The sequence below is a fragment of the Artibeus jamaicensis genome, unplaced genomic scaffold (assembly GCF_021234435.1).
Source record: "Artibeus jamaicensis isolate MK-2021 breed Jamaican fruit bat unplaced genomic scaffold, CSHL_Jam_final contig_780, whole genome shotgun sequence".
Lineage (NCBI taxonomy): Eukaryota > Metazoa > Chordata > Mammalia > Chiroptera > Phyllostomidae > Artibeus > Artibeus jamaicensis.
The window spans coordinates 1632503-1659297 of record NW_026521967.1 but is presented as its reverse complement, the minus strand read 5'-3'; the positions used below and the strand labels follow the sequence as shown (position 1 = coordinate 1659297).

Here is a 26795-nt window from a genome sequence, read left to right as displayed (position 1 = left end):
GTGGGAGGGGCTCCCACGAGAGGAGGAGCCGCCCTCCAAATAAAGGCCACCTTCCTTGCTGGAGCCCCTCTTCCAGATTTTAAATCGGGCGCCGATTTTAAGATTAGATTGACACCTTAATCTACAACGGGTTAGTGGTGAGGGACGTAGCCAATGTCCACCAGCGAGCTCCAGTGGGACGGCGGTGGCCGGCTCTTCCTGCGGAGTCTCCCCAACCCCTGAGCGCGTGGAAAACGTGGAGGGCCTGCTGCAGCGCTCGCTCTAACTCGGGCTGCTCTGCTCGGAGCAGCTTGGCCTGGCCTCTCCGTCCGCTTTCCCAGCCGTTTGCTTCTCCTCATCCACTGGAAAGGTAGGGATATGTGCCTACTTCTCTTCCTTTAGTGGTGACCTCGGACATTTTTACTTTACTCATACGCAGCACTCTGAAGTTAATGAGGATTTTACCGAAACACAGAAAGAACTGCCGCATGACCCAGCAGTTTCTGAAAAACGGACTTGCGGAGGCATCCCACGCTCGCTGCAGCGTTGTCTGCAACAGCTCATACCTGGAACAGCCTCGGGCTCCCCGACGCCAGTGGGGAAAGGACGGGCAGTGTACTGCGGGCAATTTCTCCGGACATGGTTTCCAGTTGATTAATTCTCTCCTGAGCCGTGTTTAACTTGAAGGAAATGCTTCCATTAAACATTTGTTCTTACCCTTAGGCATTTCATTTTTCGTACATCTTGTCTTACAAAACATACACGTCCCTGCGCTATCCTGTTCAGCCCCTCAAGACTTACCCCATTTATTTTTGGAATAACCCGTGAGCCCCTGGGTCTGTTCTGTTCCCCACCACGTGGATTCTGGTGGCTGCAGACTTGGCGTGCTGCTGGGCACATTCCTGTCCCCTGCAGTTCCTGAAAACTGGCGGCCGAGCCCACTGATGGGACCCCACTCGGACCCCGGGCCTTCGTCAGGCCTGTGGGAAGAATGTGATGCCTGGTTGTCTCTGTCCTGTGATTTTGAGAGTCATTGATACTGATGCATGGTGTCTATTCCCATTTGTGGGGGACAGCCAAGGGCACTCTTCTATCGTTTTTCACTGACTAGTTGGAATACTTTGTAAGATACACCAGTACACTGTCCCTTGTACATGATGAGTTTACCAAACAGTTTACGAAGGGGAGGCTGGAGAGACGCCAGACCAGTTCCCTCTGTTCACAGTTTTCAAGGAAGTGAATTGGTTTTCATTCTCGTCATTTTCAGCCGCATTGAGAATGCCTGGACTTAAACTTCTTTGAGGGGTTTTGATTCATCCCAATCGTTATTGAAGCTCACAGCGTCTCACTTTGTCCACTGGGAGCCTCTTCCGGGTGGTTTCCGGGTCCTGTGGACGTCACCGTCCCGGTCTCTGGCGGCTGCCTCACCGTCTGGTTTGATAAAACGTCCCCTGGCTCCACCCACACTCTTCCTCCTGCAGGTGTGACATCTGCCAGCTCCCCAAGAAGCCTGCGTTCTCTCAGTGAGAAGTGCTATTTCGAGACCACAGTTCTGTCATGGAAGGATGTTTAGTGACCAGAAACAAGAAACATAAATATGCTAGAAGTAAATACCTACCTGGTGAGTTTAATTCAGAGTAGAGTCTCCAGGCTTAACCCCTCTTCAGTTAGGTCTGTGCCTTCTTTCCTCCAGACCTGAGAACCTGCTTCTCAAAGACACGGGCAATGGGGGGACCTCCCACCAGACACACAGTGGTTTCATGCCACAGAAAACCAATACAGCAGCCTCAGGTTAATGACGCCAACACCGCCACCTGAGTCCTGAAAACGTGATTTTTGGGCGCGTGTGCTCCGCCCTCCCGCCATTTGCTGTGAACACATGTGTGTGTGTGTGCTCAGTACACACGCAGACCGCACCCCAGTACTGCAGTGGGCATCGCCTCAGGCATCTTGGGTGTTCGGAGCTTGACCTCTAGCAGGGGATGGGAGGTGGCCCCAATAAACCAGGGGAGGACGGGCGTCGTGGAGACCGCTCAAGGACAGCAGGGGCCAGGTTCAAAGTCTAACGGCCGGTGGGGGGCCTGCAGAAACAAGGTGGCCTCCTTTCATGACCCCTCGGAGCCTTCCACTGCCTGCCATGCCCCCGCACATCCCCGGTCCTGTTCTCTGAACCACGCTGGTGGCTTTGTGAGTCACAGTGCCCCCCCACCTGTCAGCAGCTCTGCATGCACAGAACGCAGTCTTTCTCTTGGACCCCCAATGTCACGGTTGGGTTTCGTGGCCCTGGCTGGCGGCTCTTGGTGCGGAGCCTGGGCCTGCCAGTCTGCCGCTCCCGTCGTCCCCCAGCCGAGCTGACAGAACTACAGCTAATGCGTTTCATCCCTGCCTTCATGTTGACAGATGGACAGACGGACAGACATTCCTCCTAACAACTCCTCTCCCTTTGGCTTGGCTGGGAGTCCATCTGCTGGCTTGCGGGAGAGGACACAGAATTAATTTTTTTCAGCATCTCTTCCCTCTGGAATATTAAAGATGTTAGACTATCTGTTCCCACAGATAAGCTGTGATTCCGAGCATTAAAAAAATTGAAACCAGATTAATACAGACGTGACTGGGGGCAGTATCTTCGAGTTCAAGGTGGAGCCTTGGACATGGAAGGTCCCATGGCTTTGGGAAGATATTGATAACTGGGAACGCACCAAAGAAAACAGACCAGCCTGGAGAACCCTAGCATGAGCTGTTCGGTTTCCGTTCAATAACTTTAGTAACGGTCTCAGTTAAGCACTCAAGTATTTGTGGGCAGAAGTGGGTTATTGGCTTTCCTGGCACAGGAAACAGACTGGACAGTTTTCAGTGATGTGAAAGTTGCAGCAGAATTGAGAACAGGGGCCGTGGACGCTGAATTACAGCCACAGGTCACTTTCGAATACACGCGTTTCCACTTCACAGTGACGGCCAATTACATTCGGCGACGGCTAAATGCACACGTCCAGTGTGAGCAGAGTGGTGTGTCGCTGTCTTTGCCGGGGCAGTTGTTGGCATCGAGGCCCGACTGCTGGGCATTCCGAGTCTGTGCTGGGAGTGCCGGGGCGGCTCACCCGCACCCCTGGGTGCACACATTCCGCGAACGGCACCAGCGGGGCCGCAGGTGCCGCCGGGGTCCTGGGCACAGCTTTCGCTCCACCCGCGGCGCCCTGACCGTGTGACTGTGGCTGCGGAGGGAGACGCCCTGCGCGCTCCGATCAAGGACAACCTCCTGCACTTTCTGCCTGGGCGCCTGCCTGTGGAATCCACCTGCTAAGTCACTGTAACCAGAACCTCACCTGTGATAACCTGATCACCCTCAGCACCTGCTGGGCTTCCTCACGCCCCGCCGTCCCCAGGTGGGGGGGGGGTTGCCCGGCTGCCCCCAGCAAGGGTCCTGCTGGGTCAGTGCGGCCAGAAGCCCCTCACCCCCAGGCGTCCACCCGCCGACCCCGCCCTGCCTGTGGCTGTCAGTCCCCCGTCCCAGGCTGCTCTCTGAGCTGAGCCCCGTCTCTGCTGGCCTGCGGGTTCCCCGGCAGTGGCCCCACACCTACGGCCATGCCCCGCCTCCGAAAGTCTGTCTTAACAAGCGCCATGAATATATTTTTTTCCCTTAACATTAGTGCCAGTTGAAGAAACTGCAGCTCTAAAAAGACAAGTGCCTTGTCCGAGGTCCCGGGGCTGTGTCGCAGGGCTGGGTGACCCGTAGTCCCTCGTGGGTTCTGAACAAGGAAGACTAGCAGAGCGGGAGGCAGGAGAATGGGCCCGGCCTGTGACGTGTCCCCTTCATGGCAGAGGGATCAGAGGTGTCCACGGCTGTTGACCAGCATAAAAGGATCACTGGGGATCTCCTCTGGGGGCCCGGGAAATCAGGGTCCTGGGCGGGGGAAGGGGGGCAAACTGCCAGTGTCTCGGGGAAGGAATGAGGTCGTCTCCCACTGGATGATGGCTTTGCAGGTGGAGGTGCGTCACCAGCCAGGAGAGGTGGGTACCAGGGAGCCTGGAAACAGCGAGGGGAAGGTGAGAAAAGGACCTCTCCCGGAGCCTCCAGAGCGACTGCAGGCCTGTCTGCACCTCGGTGTGAGGCCTGTGGGGCCCGATCTGACCTCCGGAGAGGAAGGGAAGTCAGGAGGTGGGAGAGGAGGACTAGGAGTTGAGCTGAACATAGAAAAACACAGAACCAAGAGGTGAAGAAGGGGGAGAAGGCAGCTCCCGGGTACGGGGACCCCAAAGGGGTCTGCGGAGGTGTTGAGGCCCCGTCTAGAGAGGAGAGAGTTCATGCTCTGGGTGTTCTCGTAACTTGGCCGAAGACACTTGGACTGACGTCTGAGAACCAGGGAGGAGCTGGCCGGAATTCCACGAGCGAACTGCTGCATGCAGAGGATCTGACTGCGATGGGTTTTGAAGAGGCAGGCGCTAAATTTCTCCGTTTGAAAATGTGTTACCAAACACACACAGTAACAGGAAAATCAAGTGCACACATCGGTCGTACGCCAGCGACGGCACTCCGATCGTGCCTGACACCACCCACACACACACACACACACACACACACGTGTCGCCTGGCACGGCTCTGACCGCAGTGTCAACGCAGCGGTGTCTCCGACTCCGTATTATGAACCCCCCTCTATGTCACGTCAGTCTTCAGAACAGTCTGTGAGGGCTGTTTGACGTTTCACTGGCTGACGATCGCTTACTGAGTGATTTCCACTCTGCTGGACATTGGGCTGTTCCCATTTCTTTTCAAGGTCAATACTGCTGCACCTAGCAGCCTCAGGTGCTTGCCCTGTCTCTTTAAGAACACTGTCTCGAGAGACATGAATTTCTGGCTGAGGGTCCAGACGCCCCGTTGATTCCGTGCCGCACACCGCTGTGGTCAGCAGAGACGCCTGCTCTGATGTCTGCCTCTGCTGGTGCGCACAGCTGGCGTTCCACCGAGGAGAGTGGACACTCTGCTGCTTTCGGAAGGAATGTTCTGGACACGTCTGCTGGACAGATGTGTCCTTTATGGCCGATGTTTTTTTTTACTGGCTTTCTGTCTGGACGCTCTACCATTGATGGGTACACTGAATCTATAGACCACTTTGAGAACTGCCTGCCGTCTTACCAGCACTGTCTTCTGAAGCATGAACTGCCTGTACTTCTCTGTGTGTTTAGATCTTCGATTTCAGGTGTGCTTTGTAGGTCTCAGTATACAGGTCTTGTGCTTTGATTGTTAAATTTATTCCAATGTAGTTTATTTCTAGATGCCATTAAAAACGGACTTGTGTTTTTCCATTTTCAAATTGTTTACTGTTAGTATACAGAAATACAATTAACTTAGTATATTGATTTGTATCCTGTAATCTGGTAAAAATTGCTTATTATTTTTTCTTTCATTCCTTGTAACTTTTTACATATCACATCATGTGACCTGAGAACAGCTTTACTTCTTCATTTCTAACTGCGTGCCTATAATTTCTTTTTCTGGCCATCTTCTCTGGGTAGAATTTTTAATACATTATTGAGTAGAAATGGTAAAAGTGACATGCCTGAAAAAATTTAAAAGTCTGGACTCCCAGGACACTGGCGGCCCCCCGCGTCCTGCGTGGGGGACGGCAGCCCGGTTGTCCCTGGCTTCAGGGTCACTGGGAGGGTCACACGGGTGCCACACGGGTGCTCAACAGTGGAATGTTGAGCGCACGGCCTGGTGCATGTCGGCGACCTCAAGAAGCACCAGCTCCTGGAGAAAGATCTGGAGGGGCCACCAAGCACTGGGACACGGGCCCGGCGAACAGACCCCTGTGGGACTCCACGGCCAGGGCAGGGGGTGCGGGACGTTCTTTGGGGCTTGTCCCCAACATGGGTCCGAGCATTTTCAGTGGCTCCGCAGGCACTTCTGGTGTCGCGGGGGCTCTGTCCGAGCTCCTGAGCATCCAGGCGGCTCGTGGCGTGGTAAAGCAGGACCACCAGTGTGACAGCAACGGCTCAGGCCGGCCGAGGCACACGGAGGGCCCGCGGTTGTTGGGGCCCAAGTGCTGGGAGGGGACTGTTTGTGCTGACGCCATTTAAAAGCCACCAGCAAACCCTTCATTACTTCCATCTGTGTTACGACCCCATTTCGCAGAGGGTTAGTCTAGAAGCCGACCCGTTAGGTTGCGGAGGGACTTGAAATGTGAGGCAGAACCACCGCAGAGACGAGCAACATCACACGGAGAGCGGACGGCTGGGGATCATCTGTGTGGCCCCTCAGACCGGCGGGGACTCGGCGGTCCTCTGTCAGAGGGGCTGTTCTCTCTAGGGCACAGCAGGCACCAAGGTGGCCATGGAGGCCGGGACATGTCCACCCCACCGAACCACACTAACACTTACCAGGGCACAGCACGCCTTGTAAATTTCTCAGGGACCAGTGTCCTTCATGTCCTGTAGATGACATGTCAGAAAGATGCCAGTGCCTAACCAAGAAACTGCGGGGCTCAGATTGCTCCAAAATAAGGCAATTTAAAGTAATTCCCATCTTTATTTAACCAGTGAGCGATGAAGGTTCTGTGACCCTTGAATTCGGGTCATTACTGACGTGCACAGGCTGTGCCCAGAGGGGCGAGTCACGGCGTCTCTGCAGCACACGGTCAGTCACCGGAGAGTCACACGAAGAGGGTTCTGAGTACGGAGCCCACGCCGCACGAGGCACCCGGGACACTGTCCACAGAAAGGCCCCTTTCTGGGCGGTCCCTGCCTTACAGTCTGGGTCAGTGGGCCACCCGGTGACACTGTGCGGCCGCCTGCAGGTGCCGTGTGTGGAAGGACGCCCCTGTCACTGCAGCAGGTAGTCCTCACAGGCGCAGACCCTGTGCTGAGTGATCGAATCTAGAGAAAGAGAAGGAGAAAGGCGGTTTGGCAAAATCCTACCTTAAAACCATTTACGGCCCAGAGCTGCATTTTCCATATGTCCCCATAACAGGAATATGAAATTGAAATAAAATGAAGAGTTCGTTGCCTCAGACACCCAGGCCACATTCATGTGCTCGGTGGCCACGTGTCCATTACATGCGGCACACGGCCGGTGTCTGCATCAGGGCCAGGCGCGAGTGAGCGCCAACGTGAACAGACGTGAACGCAGACGTGAACGCACAGGTGAGCACCGGCCACGACACTCACTCCGCGCCCCAGGCCCTGTGCTGCTCGCTTCCCACGAGCTAGCTTCAGAGTGAGGCGCACTCCCCACAATGCAGGCCAGGTGAGGAGGGGGGCACTTCTCCGCTGGGAACTCTGTTCGTGTGTGAAGACTGCAAGAAGTCCCCCGGCCCAGGTGAGCTACGGGGGGCGTGAACAGGCCAGCCGGGGTGCACCCTGCAGCGGCTCAACGCGACCCCTGTGCTCCTCCCTCCCTCGACACTGCAGCGCCCGCCACTCCCCAGCCCCCTTCTACTCCAGGGAATGACAGATGTGGTGGGCCACGCCGATTACCACTGTCATCCGGAGAGGGGCCCCCTGCATCTGAGTCCCGATGACGAGTGATGGGAGAGGGAAAGTACGACAGTCGTGAGGAACACAGAGTAAAAAATGGGCTTATTCTCTTGGTACGGGAAGAAAAAAATGGCTTGTTTTAGTTGTGGCTCAAGACGGAGCCCGAGAATGGAGACGTAGCCTTCCTGCTAGGAATTGACGCCCTCACCGGTCATCGGTGAGGCGAGCGGGGCTGTGGGAGGAGGAAGGCTGACGTGGGCCGCCCGGATGCTGTGGGTTCTGGTCAGCAGTGTGCAGAAAAGAGCCGTGAGCAGTGAGGGTCAGCGCTGGGCGCACCACTTGCTCCGCAACACGGGGAAGCAGGGTGGTGGTTACGGTTCACAGCTAAATGTGAGGTCTTCACCTGTGATAGGTGTTTATCTATCTGTTTGTCAAGGCTTGTTGACTTTTCTAATGCGAATTTCTACCACGCAAAACTTTCTGTTTTCAAATTATACCAGTCTTTTCTTTTACCGCATCTGGATTTTGAATAACAGGTAGAGGGCCTTTCCTTATTCCTGGTTATAGACTAATTAAGCCCTAATTTTCCTCTAGGTTGAAAACGTCTGTGAATTCATTGTTTACATTGTCTTTGACAGGATATCCTTTTTAAAAGCTAGAAAAGATGGCAGAAAGCATGCTTTCCCCTGATTAATTGAATCCTAAAATCCCCAAATTAAAAAAAAAATTGAGAGGCTCATTCTGAAATTTATATGAAAGAAAAAATGCACAGGAAGACATTTTTGGAAAACAGGAATGAGAAAGTGATACACCAGCTGCCAAACACACTGTGAAATTATAGTAGTGAAACAGCACGTAATTAGCACAGAGCACATAAGTAGATTAGAGGTGACACCACAGCAGAGTTGTAAAGCAACATGAAAAAGATAAATAGCCCAATTTAAAAACAGGCAAGGGATAGGCAATTCACGAAATACAAATTCCCCTCTCAGGTGTTCATACTCATTAGCAACTTAGTAATTGGGGAACAAGTTCATTCATGAGACCCACTGTGTCAGTCCATCAGTCACCAAATATGGACAATGTGGGGGATGTCCTTGCAAGGGAGGGCTCGGGGTGCAGCCGTGCGTCCAGGCGTTTAAAGCACACACACCCGGGGCACAGGAAACTCACTTCCGTGGACGTGTTTCACGGGAACCGTTGTGCCTGGGGTGGCGCTCAAACGGCCGCAGCCCAAGGCATCCTCTTAAAATTGAATCCAATCACTCCAGTCAGAACACACAGAGTTTATAACAGAGGCAGCGGGGTAACCCCGAATGTCTACTGATCAGTGTGTCAATTTGTCCCAGCACTGCCGATGGCTGAAGAGAAGGAAGCACCCACACGTGTGTCAAAACAGAGGGGCCCCCTAGTCACAGAGTTCAATGAAGAGCTGTGGAACAGCAGGTGACCCTTCACTCATAGCAAGACGACCCCTCGTACGATACATGTGTATGTGCATTTATTTTTATGTAAACACAGTTTTAAAAACCCGAAAGACAAACTTCCACCCTCATTGACATTACAGTAAGGAGGGGCAGGTATGAGTTTGGGCTCCGTGCACTTCTCTACCGTTTGAATTCCTTGACCTTGAACTCAAGGGTCACTCCATGTATCTCTGCACCCATCCATTCAGCCACCCGCCCACCCACCCACCTGTCTGTCCCCCCCTCTATCCACCCATCCATTCACTCATTTACTCATTCACTCCTTGCGTTGGGGAAAGGCTGACTGGAGAAGAGTCAAGTTCTAAGTTTAGAGAAAATGAAACAGAAGCCTAAACGTGACCTCACGACGAAGTCCAGGCTGACCCCTCGCCCGCGCCTGCGGCCTCAGCCTGTGCTGGTCCTGCCTGGGGGCTGAGGACGGGCTGTGAGGGGGGGCCCTGAGGTGCCCTTGGGGCTGGGGGCCTGGGTGTCCCAGGCAGGCAGAGAGCACCTGACTGGCGGCCGGGGCAGCCCCACTTCGGGCCTCTCAGGGCTCTCAGTCCGCAGCTGGGAGCGCGCGCACATGCGCGCACACACACACACACACACACACACACACACGAGATGAGTTCTGTCCAAGTCCATCCGGCAGCGCTAGACGGCCTCATCCCCAAATTCCAATGTTATATCATACAAAGAATCAACCCTCAAATGCCCCATAAAACACGACCACAGGACAGATGTTAGCGCAATGCGGGCCTGGCCCGTGGAAACAGTCCGTGAACAGCTCTCACGGACTGTAATGGAAAAAACCAGCTGTGCACGTGTGTTTTTAACAAGGTACTTCCGCAGGCGCTCCGGGTGGCCTCCTGGTTGGGATATTAAGCCAACACGCTGCCGTGCCAACTTTTCACAGTGAGGCGTGCAAGTCACTTCATGAACTAAACCTCCGAGGGCCAGCAGCCACATGTGGCCACTGGTACAGGGTGCAGAGTTCAAGGGCACTTGGGACCCTGTCGGGAGTTTTAGTTTATCTTCTCAAAACAAGCTGCGGCCTTTAGAGCTGGGAGAAGGACCAGGGCCCAGGTGGGCAGATGCCCCTCGAACAAAGGAATCACCTCCGCTGCTCTGTGGAATCCGGGTCACCCAGTCCCTGGAGCCCGCAGGAGAACCGCGTCTGACCCGCTTCCTCAACTTACGGTCCTCTGGGGACTTGCAGGCTCAGGGACTCCGGCTTCACCTCCTGTTCCTCTGTCCCCTCTCGGGGTTCCAGCCACTCTGGACTTCCTGTCCCTCCTGGAAGCTCACCCTTGACCCTAGCGCCTCCCTGGGCCTTAAGTTCCGGCCCCTAAGACCAGCACGCCCCCACCCTTACACTCCATCTGGGCCTCAGCTCAAGCGCAGCTCCTCGGCCGGGAGACCCCTCACCATCACCCTCAACACGCACCCCGTTTTCCCCGCAGCAATCCTCGCCGTCGGCGTGTCCGAAAATGCTGCTGTCCGTCTGCTTAAGGCTGTAAGTCCCGCCGGACCGAGCCCCGCCTATCCCCTGTGCGTGGCAGTCCCGGTGGGGCCCAGGATGTGCCCGTCACGTGCCGGGGGCTCAGTGTCGGTCTGACCTGTGAATGAACGACCCGGCGCCGCACACAGAATGCCGGGAAGAGCGTGGTCTCGTGACGGCAGCCCTCCACGCCCGCCGCAGACCCACGCTTCCTGACACTTCTCCCAGGGTGCGCCGGAAACCGGGCCATGTCGCAGACGAGGCGGCCTGCGGGTCTCGCGTGACTCCTCGCACACCAGCTTCTGCTTCCCGCCCAGGAGACGTGAGTGAAACGATGCTGGTACAGGACTAGCCTTGATTCACTCGTTACTATTTTTCTATTGCATGTCACGTTTACTGGGCGTGAGACTGCTAACGACTTTAGCCCTGGCTGCTGTGGCTCAGTGGACTGAGTGTCGGTCCACGAACCAAAGGGTCGCCCATTTGATTCCCAGTCAGGGCTCGCGTCTGAGCTGCGGCCCAGGTCCCCAGTGGGGGCTGGTGAGAGGCAACCACACACTGACGTTTCTCTCCCTTTCTCCTTCTCTTCCCCTCTGTCTGAAAATGAGTAAATAAAATCTTTTTTAAAAGCCTAAACATGTGGGATGTTGAAACTGTGGAATTCCCTGACTCAGTTCTAGCCCCCGTTCACTTCTGCCCTGGTAGGTTTCACCTGCGGTGACAACACAAAAGAAAAGTGATTCATCTCATTGCCTGAAATTGCCTGAAATGCCAGTCACTTTCGTTTCTTTCTTCTTCTGTAAGTTGTTTTACTTTAGGCACAGCTGGTACACAATCTCATACTGCTTGCAGTAGTTCTGGGTGTGCGATACGGACGCGACATTTTTACAGCTCCCACTGTGGTCGGTCCACACATTCCACCAATCATCTGTCACCGTGTGAACTTGTCACAGCACTAGTGACCACACTCTGCTCTTCTCCAGAGAGGACCTGCCGACAGGCACGTGGGAAGATGCTCAGTGCCAACCACCAGGGAGACGCAAATCCAAACTCCCACGAGACACCACCTCACGCCCGGGAGATCGGCTGTTACCAGGAAATGAACGAGTACCGGGTGTCAGCCGGGATGCAGAGAAAAGGGGACCCTGGTCCCGGTCACCACTGGCTGTGGCTGCCTCACTGAGGATGAGAGCAGGTGCTCCGAGGGGCAGCTGGAGCATCCTTGCCCACCCCCCGCACCCCATTCTCAGGGGGCTGCGGCCCCCGAAGAGCCCTGGCACCGTCTGCTCAGTCTTGGGGTGCCCTGGGTGGCCTTCCGCTCACACAACCCGAGCTGCCAAGCAGGCGCCCCTCTCTCCCAGCGCCCGCCTGCCCTCGGGACGAGGTTCCCATCACCGTTCCATGAGCGGCCCGTGCCATCAGCGGACTCTCCCTGAAGTCGCCATGGGGGGACATTCAAACCATATGCTTTATTAAAAGTTGTAAGGAAAGCATGCCCAAGCTCGCCTTTTTTTGGCGACATCGCTGAGACCATCACACTGTGTTCCCACAACAGCATCAACCGTATGTCTCATCCCTGAAACAGAGCCCAGACGATGAGAGGGCACCTGGGACTGGAAATCTGCTCTATGGGAAAGGCCACACCGACCTTCCCAGCACCCACAGGGGACAGAAGGGTGACGGGAAAGGGTTCCGGCCCCAAGGCCACCGAGCTGCCCACCGAGCTCAGAGCAAGCGCTCGGGCCGGCCCGCCTCCGCCGCCCGCCAGCCGCCGCTCTCCCAGGCACCGCTCCTGGAGGTGTGCAACGGGGAGAGCCTTCCAGGTGCGCCGGGGGAAGTGAGGTTACTGGAACACGCTTTCGAATACAATGCGTGTGAGCCACTGCAGGTAAAGGTAATGACACCCCGCTTCCTGGTGCCGGGAACTCGGTGTTTGTCTTCCTGCTTCTGTCCACACAAACTCGAGTGCCCAGAGCGTGGCACTCTCAGGAATCCCCGTCTCTCCTCTGGTGGATGAGTCATCCAGGGCCTTGGCCCTGTGTCCTGCTCTTTCAGGGAAGACGGACTCTGGGGACGGACGGGGCACACACTCACGGCCGGGCCCACAGCCTCACCTTCAGGCAGCTCGCCCGTGAAGCTCTCCGTGCAGGGGGAACAGGGGCCCGAGGGGGCGGCAGCAGGAGGAAGCTGCTTGGTGCTGAAAGGTCACCCCAGTGCGTCCCCTAAGAGACAGCGGAGGGCTAGAAGCATTCTCACTACCAGGGCAGTCCTGTAACAGGGCGTTTGATGTCCTGAACGCTGGGTCACTGTTTTTAACGACACAGGGGGAGGGACAGGAAGGCCCTCGGATGGGTTTCAGCCCCCGGCGTGGAGAGCTGTGGCCGTGCTTCCTCTGCCAAACGAAGGGCCTCCCGCTGCACCGGTCCTCCTTCCGTCTGGGAACAAAGAGCCGCAAACCGCAGCGACAGAAGGCGCCCAGCCCCTCACTTTGGAAGGTGAATGGGAGGACAGCGAAGCCTCGTCACTGCCTTTCCACACTCAGGGAGTTTCGGGGCGTCCACCTCCCCAGCAGCCCACGGTCCAGTTCCAACCAATCCGACTGGCGGGTTTTGAGTACTGCTGTTCATGCTCTGTCACAAAACAACCCTTTTTCTCTTAAATTGGTGCTTTCACAAGGTTTTAAAAATGGTTTCGCTCCTGATTTCACTTGGTCTTCCAAAATCTCGCTTTGCGGTCTGATTCCCAGTCAGGACACATGCCTGGGTTGCAGGCCAGTTCCCAGCAGGGGGCGCACAAGAGACAAAATCTCGCTTTGTCAAAGGGGTGGGATGCCCGCCCCACCGGTCAGTGGGCACTGGGAACACGTGCTGTCCTGCGCACTCCAGGGTCACGCCCTTGGGCCCTCCTGTGAGGCGGCAGAGCAGAGGTCACTACCTGTTTTACAGACAGAGGCAGTGAGGTCCCGAGAGCATCTCTGAGTGGCCTCTGCGGACGGAAGCGGCCAAGGCAGGGCCTGGGTGAGCGGGCAAGGCCACACTCTGGACCGTGTGCTCTGCAGGCCTGGGCAGTGAGCAAAGACGGAAAAACGACACCTCTCCCCACAGAGCGGGAGCTGCTGCCCTGCGACTCAATGCAGAAAGACAAGAGTGCACACCCGTGAATATTTGAAAATGTGTGGTGTGACCCCCAAGTGCCCTGCTGCAGAGGGCCCAGTGCAGCCAGGCAGTAGCCGGCGAGTTGGGGGCTCGTCTCAGGGGTGAGGATTTCTGTACTCGGAGAGCCAAGGACGCACAATGCCCGGATATAGCCAGTGGCACCCACAGACAGGCCGTCAGCGACACACTGGGAACAGGACAGGAACTGCAGGAGAGGAAAGTACGGATGCTCGGGCCTGCACCTCCTGCTCTGAAACCCAGAGCATTCCCAAGGGCCCTGCAAACTGAAACCCTGGGCTCAGGCTGGGGACGGTCACCTCCTAAAGCCCCTGGCAGGAGAGCTGATCACAAAGCCACCGGCGGGACCACCTGTGCACAGACTCGCAGGGGCCCGGGAGGGGCTGGCAGGTCCCTGACCTGGAGAGGACAAGTGTGCAGACCAGTCTCTGGCCACTGCAGGGCACACGGCCCCACGCCCTGAGCAGCCAGCTGCGGGCATCGCTCCTGCACATGGTGCCGCCAGCTCAGCGAGACAGTCTGGGCCCCAGTCAGTGTCGCTTTGGGACGAGAACTTTCCTGAGAAAGAAAACAGGAGCCTCTGTCTCAGAACACGGCTGTTTGGAGAGTCACACTGCTGGTCTTTAGAGAAACATGAACAGCCTCCTGGCTCTCTGGGCTGCAGCTAAAATTACAGATTTTTTTAAATTGGTTTTCAGGCAAAAGATACATTACTCTGCATCAGATAGTAAAAAATTACTTTTGATGGCCATACTTCTACTATGTGTCAAAAACGATCACCAGTCACTTAGGGTACATTCACAGGTAGTAGCTGCGTTCATACGCAGCTCGGACGGACATGGTGCCTCCTCATCTTCTAGGGGCGGAGTCTGGGACAGGGCGGAGTCCGGGAAAGGGCCAGGAGAGCCAGGAGCTGGTGATTTGGACACAGGAGGAAGCGAATGGGAAGAGGACTGACTGTAAAGGAAGCAGAGGAGGAGGGTAGGGTAGGGAGGGGGGAGCGCAGCTCAGACCTGGAGAAGCCAGGGAAGGGCTCGGGCCTGGTATGGACACTGGGCTCACTCACCTCTGCCAGATGCACCAGGCCGCCCCACCCCCCAAATCTGTGTGCCGAAGACCTGACCCCGGGACCTCAGATCCTGACTGTGCCAGACACAAGGGCCCTGAAAGAGGTGACGGCGCTGGGTCTCGGTCACTGGGGTGGGATGCAGTCCACCATGCCAGGTGTCCCTACAGGAGGAGGAGACGAGGGCGGACAGGCAGAGGGGTGCTGTGTGTGGACACGGTGGAGGGCTGATGGCCTCCGGAGGAACCAGCCCCGTGGACACTGGATCCCCGGCCCCAGGCTGAGGGTGACACTCCTGTTGTCCAAGTGGCCGTCCACTTCCTAGGTTACAGCCACCCCAGCAGACTGACAGCCATCAGATCCCAGAGAGGAAGAGGCCAGTGGATCCCCACAGTAATGCCGGAGGACATTCCACTACACGTGACTGGTCACAGCAGGAATAGTGGGGAACCCTCGATGCTCAGAATTCTGAATTCAGAGTGTCTAGGCCAGCCCAGCCGCGAGGGACAACGGCAGGACTCGGTTGGGGCGGGTGTGCTGGCAGAGCCCCCCACACCCCCAGGCCCCTGGAAGGGGCGGGGTGGGCGAGAGGCCACCCCCGCAGAGCCCAGTCCTGTCACAGGACGCTGCCCCCCGGGCCCCCCCGCGGCTGCTGCGTCTGAGAGCCCCCTCCCCCCACCGTGCCCCCGGTGGTCCCCGGGCAGACTCCTACCTAGGATCCACTTCTCCGACAGGTGCGTGCCGGCGTCCTTCTTCCCGTGGCAGGGCCCGATGAAGATGCTGGCCTGGCGAGGGACGCCTGTGACCTGACCCCCGCACAGGCGGACCAGCTCCCACAGCTTGGCTCTGGGCGGGTCGCTGGCCGGGGAGATGAACATCGGGGGCTGCCCGGCGAACAGGGTCCCCCGGTATGGCCCCACGGACAAGTGGCGCTCGCGGCGGCAGAGCTGTGGGGGGAGACAGGAGGGTTAGGCCCCGGGACACTCGTGGGCTGCACAGGGCGCCTGCAGCGCTCGCTCCCTTTTTCGGGGAAGGCCCAGACTGAAAGCTCGAGGCGCAGTCTCGGGTGACTCTGAATTCTGAGGACCCAGGCAGATGGTGACATGGGTACTGCCACTTTCTGGTATAAGCCTTCGAATCATTATAAGTTCTGCACCCAAATACCTGGGCAGGGGAGGGCAGGGGGGACACCAGGTTCATCAGAGGAAGAATGGATCGTTCTCCCACCAGGTGTTCAAACCGCCCTCCTTTTTAGGAAAAGAACATCCTCCCATTAAAGAAACAGCTCCAGTGTTAACGGAGTCAACCCAAAGCCCTGACAGACGGGCACACGCGCTTTCCAATACTCAGTAAAACGACTTCTGGGAACGTCTTGATCGACGTTCTGAAAACTGGAATCCACGTGGGGCACCACTTATCAGACGCCCCTGCCCTGTGCAAGGGTGTGCAGGCACAGCCGTCCGCTGCCGCGGAGTCGGTCCCCCTGTAAACGCAGCCGGACACACGGCTCTGCTTATCGCCGAGCTCCAGCGCAGCTCCTTCCAGGACTCGGGGGGCCTGGTGCTCCCCACGCTCCCCGAGGGAGGGCAGGCCACTGCGCTGGACCCCGAGGGAGGCCCCCCAAGCCCTCGCTGTAAGGCCGGCCGGCACCGGTCATTTCTCGGCCTTCTCAATCCCTCCTATAAAGGGGATTCACAGCAATTTGCTCCTAAGTCTAACTTCATTTCAGAGTTTTACACACACACACACACTCACACACAACAAATGGCGCCACCTGCCAGAGAGGAGGATGGGTGAGCATGCGGGTGTGCCCACAGGGGCCAGGGGCATGGCGTGGGCGCTGGGGCGATGCTGTGCGCCTCGGCTCTTTCCTAGAAGAGGACCCGGGAGAGGACGAGGTTCATCTGCACCGACCGAGATGCTCTAACTAGAGACGGCTGCAGGACAGTTGTGGAGACCCCAGCTCTCAGAGGTGCTGCAAGGGGTCGAAGGAGAAGGGTCGACTAGGAGCACTGGAGTGAACTTGCATACGGACCGAAGAGACTGGGAGGCCACCTACACTGCCTGTGGGGGGAGCCCTCCCTCCGCTGCAGGTGAGCGGGCTGCAGCGTCCTGGGCCGCCCTAGTCCGGCTGCAATGGAGACCGCAAATGCAGCGCTTACGACCCTGCTGCCGCGGCCGCCCTGGGCCAGTGAAGCCAGGGCCTCGGGGGCCCCAGGGGCCGCCAGTGCTGACGAGGGGGCTGTAGAGCAGGGCTGCAGACCATGGCCACCTGGGCGGCTTTAAAGGCACAAGTGCCGGGCACTCTGGTCTCATTAAAGGGAATGTGACCTGGGGAGCAGACCTGTAAAAACCCTCCAAGGAGACAGAACCACCAAGTAGACTCAGAGGGGCTTGGGCAGCCAGCAGTTTGCCCTGGCAGGGCCTGTGTCCGAGAGGCAGAGGCCAGGAGACCCCGGGATTAGCCGTGGGAGTGGGTGCCACCTGCCCCACGTTGGTCTGCCCACCAGCAGAGGGGAAACTGCACGGCCCGGTCTCAAAAAGCCACTGGGGGAGGGGAAACCAGCCGAAGCCCACGAACCCAGCCAGTGCCATCTCCATTCCCCGCCCACTGAGAGGCCGGGCTCTCCCGCCTCCAGTGGTTGGCTCTGCAGGCCGACCTGCTCGGCGGCACCGCTGCCAAGGGCACCCCGGGTGGGACCCTGCTTCACCTCCACGGGCCTCCTGGGTTCCCAGGGCACCACCTGCTCCCGTTGCTGCTCTGGCCTCCCTGAGGTCTCGGTGCCCCTCCCTCCCTCTGGTCCACGTGGAGCAGGAGCCGAAGAGGCACTTCCCCAGCCGACTCTCCCGGCCCCTTCGGTCCACGACCGAGGGCTGCTGACTCCCAGAGGCCATCTGCCCCGGGGGCACCGGCCGGACACACTCCACAGGCCGGGGCTGTCGATGCAGCTTGTATTCAAAGCCATACTCTGGCTCGAGACTTACAGAATGACCTGTTGTGAATCTTATTTTTAGGTCCCTTTACAGTCCACCATTTGCTTTACGTCACTTCACCATCCACTGTGGTCCATGCCCCCACCTGAGTCAGGATGAGCTACGCTGGCTTTCTCAGAAGGTCTCTCTCCTCTTCCCTGAGGCATATCAGGTGGTTACACGCACACACCCATGCACACTCACCACGGATACACGCACACCCACGCACACTCACCACGGAAACACACACACTCACCACACTCACTACTCACACACACCACTCACCCCACACCCAGTCAACCACACACACACAATTTTATATATATTATATGCATATACTTATTTATAATTGTTTTCTACTTCGAAATTGCACACGCCCTCTTGGTTTACTGCATCTCTGAAAATAACCAGAATGGAATAAAACCCAGAAACCCAGAACAAGACCCTTCAGAGAGTGGCCAGAGGCCAGGCCCAGGCCCAGAGTTTAACAGAGCCCAGTGAGGCTGGGCCAAGGGGTGACTCAGGGGAAGGAGATGAGATCTGTCTACAAATACCTGGAGGCTGTAAACCAGCAGGAAGCCAGAACCGCGCCAGCCACAGAGGCCCACCAGGAATGTGCTGCGCATTCAGGAAAGGAAGCGGACGGAGGACCGGCAAGGAAGCCTTCCACCGGTGGTGCTGCTGTGGGGTGGGGCCGCAGGGCTGGCACGTCCCCCTCCACCCCCACCCCCATCCTTTCTGTCCCAGGCTCCCCCCCCCCCCCCTGTGTTTGAGCCCTGCATCTTTCCCACAGCTGGGCCCTGGTGTCCATCCACACCCGAGGCTGCGGGGCCCCTTCCTCAGGACGGCGGATTGAGCTCCATCTGCCCGCACAGCCCGGGGACCGGGCCCCTCGCTGGCTGCCGACCTGCCTGGTTGAGAGCAAAGGCCTCGGTCTGGTCTTCCCTCCTCTGGCCCCTAATGACCTCCTGGCCTTCTCAGAGAGTGCCTTTCTGTTTGCGGAAGCGGCCCCCAGACCCCTCCCAGTGCAGCGCCCACCCAGGGCCCTGTCTGATGCGCCCTTCCCATCAGGCTGGATTTCTACCCAAGACACCACTCAGTGTCTTCGGGACAGGTGTGGGGACAAACAGACAGGGACAGAACCATGGGCCTCACCCTCGGGAAGCGCACAGTCCAGCTGGAGAGACACACAGACGCTAATGCAGCGAGACAGAGCAACCCTTTCTTTCCACACTGCGGGGCTCACACTGGCGATGCGGGAATACCGCCGCGAAGCCATGTAGGAGTGGAATCGACTGCTCCTGGAGGTCGGGCAGCGCTGCCCAGAAAAGCCAGTCTTTGGGGCCGTTAGGAAGAGGGTGTGTGTGTGTGTGCTCGCGCATGTGGGGCACTGTGGGAAGCAGGCCGGGCGGCTGTCGGGGGGCAGTACTGGCGCAGAGGGCCTGGTCCCTGGCCTGGGCCGCTTGGCCCTCCTTTCTCAGCAGAGCCCTTGTTCAGTGTCTGCCAGGAGCAACCGCGGCCAGTGCAGGCCCCACTTTTGCGGCGCTATGATGACAGTAGGGGTCAGTCTGACAGGGCTGGGACTCTGGGACCCTGGACCTCCCTCTGGACAGACGACCATTGGATGTGCTGGACGGGCACTCTCACGGAAGCCCTGGGACATCTCGGATGGCGCAGGCTGGCCAGGCTCCCAAGCTGTGTCCACAAGGCAGGGCCATCATTAACATGCCAGAGAGGCGGGTCCTGCCCTGATCAAACAGTGGGGCAGAGACCCTGCCAGACACGTCCCCCGAGAAGATACACAGACGGCAAATGAAAAGATGCCCCAGGTCAGAGGTCACCAGGGAGGTGCAAATTGAACAGCACCGAGAGGCCACTGCACGCCTATTGGAGTGGCCAAAATCCAGACACAGACAGCGCCACGTGCTGGCGAGGGTGGGGAGCAGCAGGGATCTCCCTGCTGCTGGGGGTGGGGGGGCGGCGCACCCTCTCATGGCCACCGCGGGGGGCAGCCGGGCTGTTTGCTATAAAACTAACCCTACTCTCACCACACAATTCAGCAATTGGGCTACCTGATACTTGTCCAAAAGACCCGAAAACTGAATGTCCACACTAAGACCTGCCGGTGGGCGTTCACAGCAGCTCCCCTCGGAGCAGCCGAGACTCGGAAGCAGCCGAGACGCCCTTCAGTCGGTGGCAGGTGGAGAAACTGCGGTCCATCCAGTGGGTGGAATGCTCCCCGGCTAGAACGGACGGACGCACGAAACCCCGAGCTGCCCCGGGAAGTCAAGGAGCCTCAGGTGTGTGTTACTCGGTCCAAGAGCCAGCCTGAAAAGGCCACACACACACACACTGTGTGAGTCCAACCCTGTGACATCCTGGAAAAGGCCAAACTACAGGGACAGTACAGAGATCCTGGCTGCTGGGTGGGGGAGGGGTGAGCAGGCGGAGCCCGGGGCATTTTCCAGGCAGGGACACCAGTCTGTGTGGGGACAGTAGTCTGTGTGAAAATGTAATGGTGGACACATGTCACTATGTGTTTCTCCAAACCCACAGAACGTGCCACACAGAGTGATCCTGATGTCACTGTGGGCTCTGGATGACGATGCTGTGTCAGGACAGGTTCCTCACTTGGGACAAATGCCCCGTCTGGTGGGCTGCAGCCAGTGAGGGAGGTTGGGAGTGTGTGCGAGTGTGAGTGTGCGAGTGTGAGTGTGCGAGTGTGAGTGTGCGTGTGTGGTGGGCGTGTATGGGGCACCTCCCTCTCGGTCCCACTCGGGGCCTGACGCCGCTCTGACAGTACGGTCCTCACTCAGACAGAAAGCAGGTGCGGCGTCTGCCGGGAACGGGCCTTCGGCACCCGCCCCTCTTCAAAGCCTCCGTGCCGCTGTGTCTCGGCGCCTCTCTGAGGGGTCTTGGGATGTTCAGGGTGGTCTTAGATGACCTGACTTGGCAGAAAGGAGGGCCACCCAGCGCACAGTGGGCCTGGGAATCACTCCGGGGACGCCCACCCCGAACACCGCCCGCCCCCGCCACGCTTCACGGCAGTGCCCCAGCCTGACATTTCGGGGGAGACCGGAAACGCCGACCCGAGGTCCCCGTGTCCCCGGCGGCTCTCGGCTCGTGGTGCTGGACACCAAACTCCAGCCCGCTTCTGCGGGTGGACGCTCCCTCCAGCGAGCACTCGGCAGCAAACCCCAGGGCCTAAGTCCACAGTGCTTTTCACCTCCGCTGACCCGGGTCCATTCTCCGGGCTCACGGCTGCTTTCGAAACAGCAGAGCGCGGGGCCAGCGACCGCTGCGCTTCGCTTTCCTCGTTTCGCACGTACACAGTTACTATTTTTCTGTCCACAGACAGAGACGTGCGTGGAGAAGTCCCCCACTGAGTTTATTCAATCTTGATAGCTGCTGTTTAAAACGCGTACACGGACTCTGATTCAATGTCTCTATTTCTTACCCCCGTTCACTCCCGCTGCATTAGAACAAAACCAAGCAAACAAAGCCAAAGGGAAGATGAAAAGTGACCGCGGGGGAAAAGTACCAGGCAGCAGACTATCTCCAACAACAGATGACTCAACGAGCACCTGAGAATGTGCCACAGTGTGCGCGCCGAGGCTCTGCACTTCCTGCTTCAGTAAAATACCAAACAAGTTGTGTTTCCTTTACAAATAACCGATTACATCAAGCGCTGTTCCTATCATCTCAGGTTTTTGTCTCCATTCCAACATTTTCTTTGGCAAATGTAAAAACATTCTAATTAAAGTGGAGAGGAAAACAAGCATCATTCATCACGACGGGAATAATGCACCGAAGGACACCCTCGCTTTCTCCCTCGCGCTGAGCGAGCCTGCGCTTTGAACGGGCGGCGTCACGCAGTCCCGGATCCGTGCCCAGGTACCGGCCGAAAGCGGGCCTGAGTCACTCGAGAGAATTCCAAACGCATCCATAATTCCTGTCACAAGTTTAACATTCTCTCAGGAATATCCTTCCGGGCCCGGGAGGAAGAGCATTCTTTTAGGTCCCACGTAACAACATCAAGGTTTCTTTCTAAGATTCCGAGATTAGGAGAGGCCTTCCTATTTACGACCACGTGAGGCAGGCGGGGGCGGGGGAGGGACGCTCTCCCGCCCGGGAGCCCTCAGTGTCCTTCTGTCACACCTTTAGAAAGCCGAATGTCTGTGCTCTGTAGTGCCCTCTGGACCGCTGTCCTGCTTTTTATTTTTTAAAAAATTTACTTACTTATTTTTAAAATAAAATTCCCAGGCATATGCCCTGACTAAGAATTGAACTGGGGACCCTTCAGTTCACAGGCTGGCGCTCAGTCCACTGAGCCGCACCAGCCAGAGCTACTTACTTTCCTGACTTTTAAAGTGCACGGTCTAATGAGAAGTCCAACCCTCGAATCCCGAGGACTCGGGTGGTGCTTGGCTCCAAGCGGGCGCTCAGGAAAGGCTTTTCGACCAGCAAGCTGCGTGTGTTTCCCGAGGGCGCGAAGATCGGAAACACGAATCCACCTGTGCGAAGTCACTGAGCCAGTGACAGGCCTCCACTTGTCCGTCCCAGAGGACGGCTCTGCCGCAGGAGTTGGGAGAGGTTCTTAGTCGATGCACGCAAGTCGAACACGATTCAGAAACAGTTCCGCCGTAAAGAAGGTTCCAGAACCCCAAGACTGCCACCCGGGAGCCGGGCTGAGATACTGACTCGTGCCCTTGTTTGGCCCGGCTGGCACGCACGCTGCAATGTCACAGGCCTGTCTGCTCGTCCCTGCCTGCACGCCAGGGGCCTGAGACGGTGCCGCCCTGAACCCAGCTGGGGCCCAGCGGCCAACCTGTCGGCAAGGACACGGGGCCATGGTGGCTCTCACCACCTCTTTCCTGCCCACACTGTGTGTCTGCCCAAGGGCCAGAGCCAGCCAGCGTCCTTCCACCCAAGGACAGCCCCTCCTGTCTAAGAAGGAGCCAGCAGGCACACACAGAGCTGGCTGGCGAGGCCGGGTGACCTCAGCCCCTGCGAGAGAAACGCTGCCCTGGGTGGGGTCCCCACTGGAGAAGGCCCGTGTGAGCGCCACGCACCACTCAGACACGGACCCCACCCCCGATGCGTAAAAGCACCTGAGACCCTCCCCGGCCGTGCACACACGCAGACCCCGCAGCAGACCACGGTGCCTGAGCTGCCGCTGGGAGGCAGCGCCTGGACCGAGCAGACGAGAAGGGAGGGAGAAAAGCGAGGGCCTGGGCCCCCTTCCAGGACCCTGGTGCAGCCTAAACGCCAGGGCGACCTTGGTGTAAGCCTAGAAACTGAGTCTGCAGGAAAACCACGTGTCCGGGTTAAGATCGGATGAGTTCAGATAAAACTTCACCCCAGCTACCGGCCCACTGTGGGCGGGGGGGGTGGCACCACTCTGGGGTTCGAACCGTGAACGGGAGGCACTGCCCCACCCAGAGAGCCACCCCCTAGGTCTCTGCGGTGACTTGTGGCCCCAGCACAGTGAGGGAGACAGGGCTCGGCGCATAGCAGGCACTCAGCGAGGCCCCCTTCCCTCCCCCACCCCCTCCGTCTCTTCCTGAAAACAACAGTGTGTTGCTCAGGATCTCATCACTTCCACCTGCCTGCGCTCCCAGTGACACCCCGGGCGGCGCATGCGGATGCCACAGAGCCTGTGATCCCGGTGGGAAAACAGCCGATGAACTCATCGGACACGGAGATCCTGTTTTCACGTCGATATCCTCAGTGACAGAGCCGGAGGAAAGAGAGGAAGTGCAACACACACACACACAGTCCACACTCGCTCTCGGTCTCCATCTGTGCCCAGAAAGATCCCCCTACGTTCAGGTGTCCGCAGCTTATGGAGAGGGACAGAAACCCTCGATGAGCAACCCGGACGGCACTGCAACCGCAAAGCTGGAAGGGGGCTCTGGCTCTGTCAGCGTGTTTCTCGGCTGTCTGTCCTGACAGAGCAGACCTGCCGTCCGGGGGCCGCAGGCCGAGTGCCAGCTGGGGGCTTGCATGATTTTGTTCTGATGGTCACACACTGATGACTCAGCAAACGTCTCTGTGAAAGCCCAAGTCGGTGACGCCCACCCCATTCCTTCCCTGTTGTGACTTCTGTCCCCGGCCCCCTCGGCCCTTCTTCCCCGATGCTCGAGTAGTTCCCCTTAGAAGCGGGGCCGCCCACCTGCGGCAGCTCTGGCAACAAGCGCCACTCGCTGGACCGAGAGCCCCTGCTCGTGGGCAGGTGGGCATCAGGTCTGGCAGAGCTCCGCTGCATCCTGGGCGGGGACAGCGGCATCTGAGACGGAGGTGGGCTCGTAGCAGTGCCCGGGTGGAGGACGGCAGGAGCTGCGGGGGTCTCGGGGCCCAGGCGCCCTGGGCGATTGGGGGCCGCCCAACCCGACGCGCCCACTCTGCAGCCCAGCCAGACCCCCGTCTTCCAGTTGGCCCAGCGCCTCCTCTCGGGAACTGCGGCCAGCCGGCCGGCGGGGAGGGGTCTCAGCCTCCCCCGAAGGGCCTGTCGAACTGGCCCTTCCAAGCACCAGGTCTGCCCACCAAGGCATGTTGTCTGAACACATTCTCTTTTCAGAGCTTGCTTTTTAAAACTTTTTTTCCTGCTTCTTTTCAAGGTTATTTTAAGTGAATTTTTAGTTCTAACTCCAAAGAAGGTTGGTGCCCTTCCCAGATGGACAGCTTCGTGGTTGGTCCAACCCTTCTCCCGGCTCCGAGCTACAGAGGCGCCCTGGCTGCGGCAGCCCCGGCCCACGGGAACCCGGGACCCGAGAACCGCGGCTGGAGATGGCCACGCGAGCAGAGCCAGGCAGGCCGCCACCGTGGACAAGGTGACAGTGGGGAGCAGTGTGGTGTGAGTCCCAGAGGCCAGCAGGGAGCACGGGGGTCAGGCTGTCAGGTGGTCTTCTGCAGGGGCGTGGGGGGTGATAAACTCAGTCGGGGGTTGAGAGGGCCGAGTCCATCTGAAAGAAGTTCTTCTGCGGGTAAAGTGCAACCGAACCACATCACAGGTGACAGAGAAGTCGCCTGTGAACCGGACGGTCGTCCAATGGGCAGACCTCGCTGCCGTCTCACCCTAACAAAGCGCCCCAGCCCCAGCCTTCGCTGTCAGCAGCCCCCAGCCCCCAGCAGGACCCTCCGCCAGCAAGGCAGTGGGCTCACTGAGGGCTCGGGGGATGGCGAGCAGTTTTCAGCAATAAAGTATTTTCTCAACTAAGGTGTGACTTTTTTAAGACGTAACGCTATTGCTCACTGAACAGACCACAGCATGGCGTAAACGTGACTTTCACACACACAGGAAAACGGTATATCTGTGTGACACACTCACCTTGCTGTGGTCCGGAACCGAGCCGCAGGGTCCCCGAGGTGCGTCTGCATGGGTGGCCGTCGCCAGGGGGCACAGCCCGACCCCACCTGTTCGGCAGAAGAACTCTGTTCACCCTGAGGAGCCCACCTTGTCGGAATATGACTGCGTTTGGAAAATGCAGCAGGACGGGACCACTGGGTCACCGAGTCACTTTAAAAAGTCACCACAAACGCCTCTGTATTGTCGAATCTTGAGAAAGAGTAAGTAAGCGGCAGCCAGCAGGGACTGAGCTTCGGAAGATACACTTTCAAGACGTGCCCCCGACCCCCAGCTCCCCTGATCTGAAAGGGGTGGATGCGCCAGCTCCGCTGGTGAGTTTGTTGCCGATTTGCAGGACGCACACCTTAAGCAGAAGCACCGGGTCGGCAGAGGTGGCGGCACTGCAGGGTTCAGTCTGGAAAGGGCTCTTTCAGCCTCGCACTCCGCCTGCTGGGGGGGGGGTCTCCCTCTAAGTCAGCGTCAGCACTCCAGCAGGGGGCCTGCGGTTCGCGGCCACCGCTGGCCTTTCCACCACTGACGACAAGCCTGGAGTCACCAAGACTTTCTGATGAGTGGCCAGGGCGGGGGTGTCGGAGGGTCTGCTGGTGAGCAGAGACAGTGCTGAGTGACCGAGCCCGGGCAGCCTGGTGAGGGTGCACAGCATCGTCACGTTGATGCAGAGAGCCCAGGACAGGCCCCAGAACAGAGCTCCGCCGCCTGAAGGCAGTGGACACCCACAGTCCGCAACAACAGAGGGCGTCGGGTGCGGAAAAGTGCGTTGGTTTGGTCCGCACGATGGCTCGGTCGGTGCTCGGTCGTCTTGACCTTCATTGAAACAATTCTGTCAGACTGTGTTGTGACGGCCGTCATAGCAGCACGCTATGGTAAATATTAAAAAATATTTACCAAAATTGGTGAGTTTTCGTGCAGGTGGGCCAATATTAAAGATGGGAGAAAATATGCAACACTTCTGGCATGCGGCGCTTTTTTATTTCGAGAAAGGTAAAAATGCAACTGAAATGCAAACTAAGATCTGTGCAGGGCGTGGAGAAGGCGCTGCGACTGATCGTGTCAAACGCAGTTTGCGAAGTTTCTTGGTACCGGTGACATTTTGGGCAAACAACTCTCTGCCATGGGGCTGCCGTGTGTGCTGGAAGGTGTTCAGCCGCTCCCTGGCCTCTGACCACAAAAAGCCGACAGTGGGAGACAGCTGACATGCTCACAACACCCAAATCAATAAGGCGGTGAAAATGAAAAATGTGTCTTTCATTCACGGGAAGAAATGCTGGTGGACCTTCGCCCCCCCCCCCACCCCGGACACACAGACACAAAGGGCTGACTCAGAAGACGCCAAACTCGAGCGGATCAGCCTGGAAGACCTCGAGATGCAGCGATGGGCGCTGCGTCCTCTCACCATGCCTCTCACACGTCCCCACTGGGGACCTGGCCTGCCACCCAGGCATGTGCCCTGACTGGGAATCGGACCGGTGACCCCTTGGTTCACAGGCCACACTCAATCCTCTGATCCACACCAGCCAGGGCCACACTTACTCTTCTGAAAGAGCAGCATGCAGACACTCACAGACACAGCTGAGTGCCTGGGGAGCCATTCTAGGGTGGTATTTTGAGGTGTGGGTGAAAGCAGAGACCACTCTGACCTGCCCCGGGGGGAGGGAGCGTCAGCCAACACGCAGAGGAAACCTTGTTCTGCAGGACACTGACCTTGGACTGGTCCGACTTTTTAGACCTACTCTGGAGGGCAGTGGAAGACACACTGGGTGAATTAGCTCTGGATCAGTTCCATCCCGTGCGCCAAGTT

General features: G+C 57.9%; 1 protein-coding gene across 7 annotated transcripts in view; it reads right to left on the bottom strand.

Annotated features, from left to right (window-relative positions):
• Positions 1–6474: 6474 nt before the first annotated feature.
• The window catches only part of MCPH1 (microcephalin 1), a 139813-nt gene continuing 119492 nt past the window's right edge, over positions 6475–26795 (bottom strand). For 2 of the 7 annotated variants that reach the window (XM_037133901.2, XM_053672627.1), the window contains 2 exons: positions 15368–15602; positions 6705–6849 (listed from right to left, as the gene is read on the bottom strand). In XM_037133901.2, the coding sequence (XP_036989796.2) occupies positions 6797–6849; positions 15368–15602 (288 nt within the window). In that variant the 3' untranslated portion in view covers positions 6705–6796. Of the gene's footprint in view, positions 6850–15367; positions 15603–26795 lie in introns of those variants that run through there. The other 5 variants (XM_053672628.1, XM_037133902.2, XM_053672629.1 and 2 more) reach the window with 5 other exon arrangements.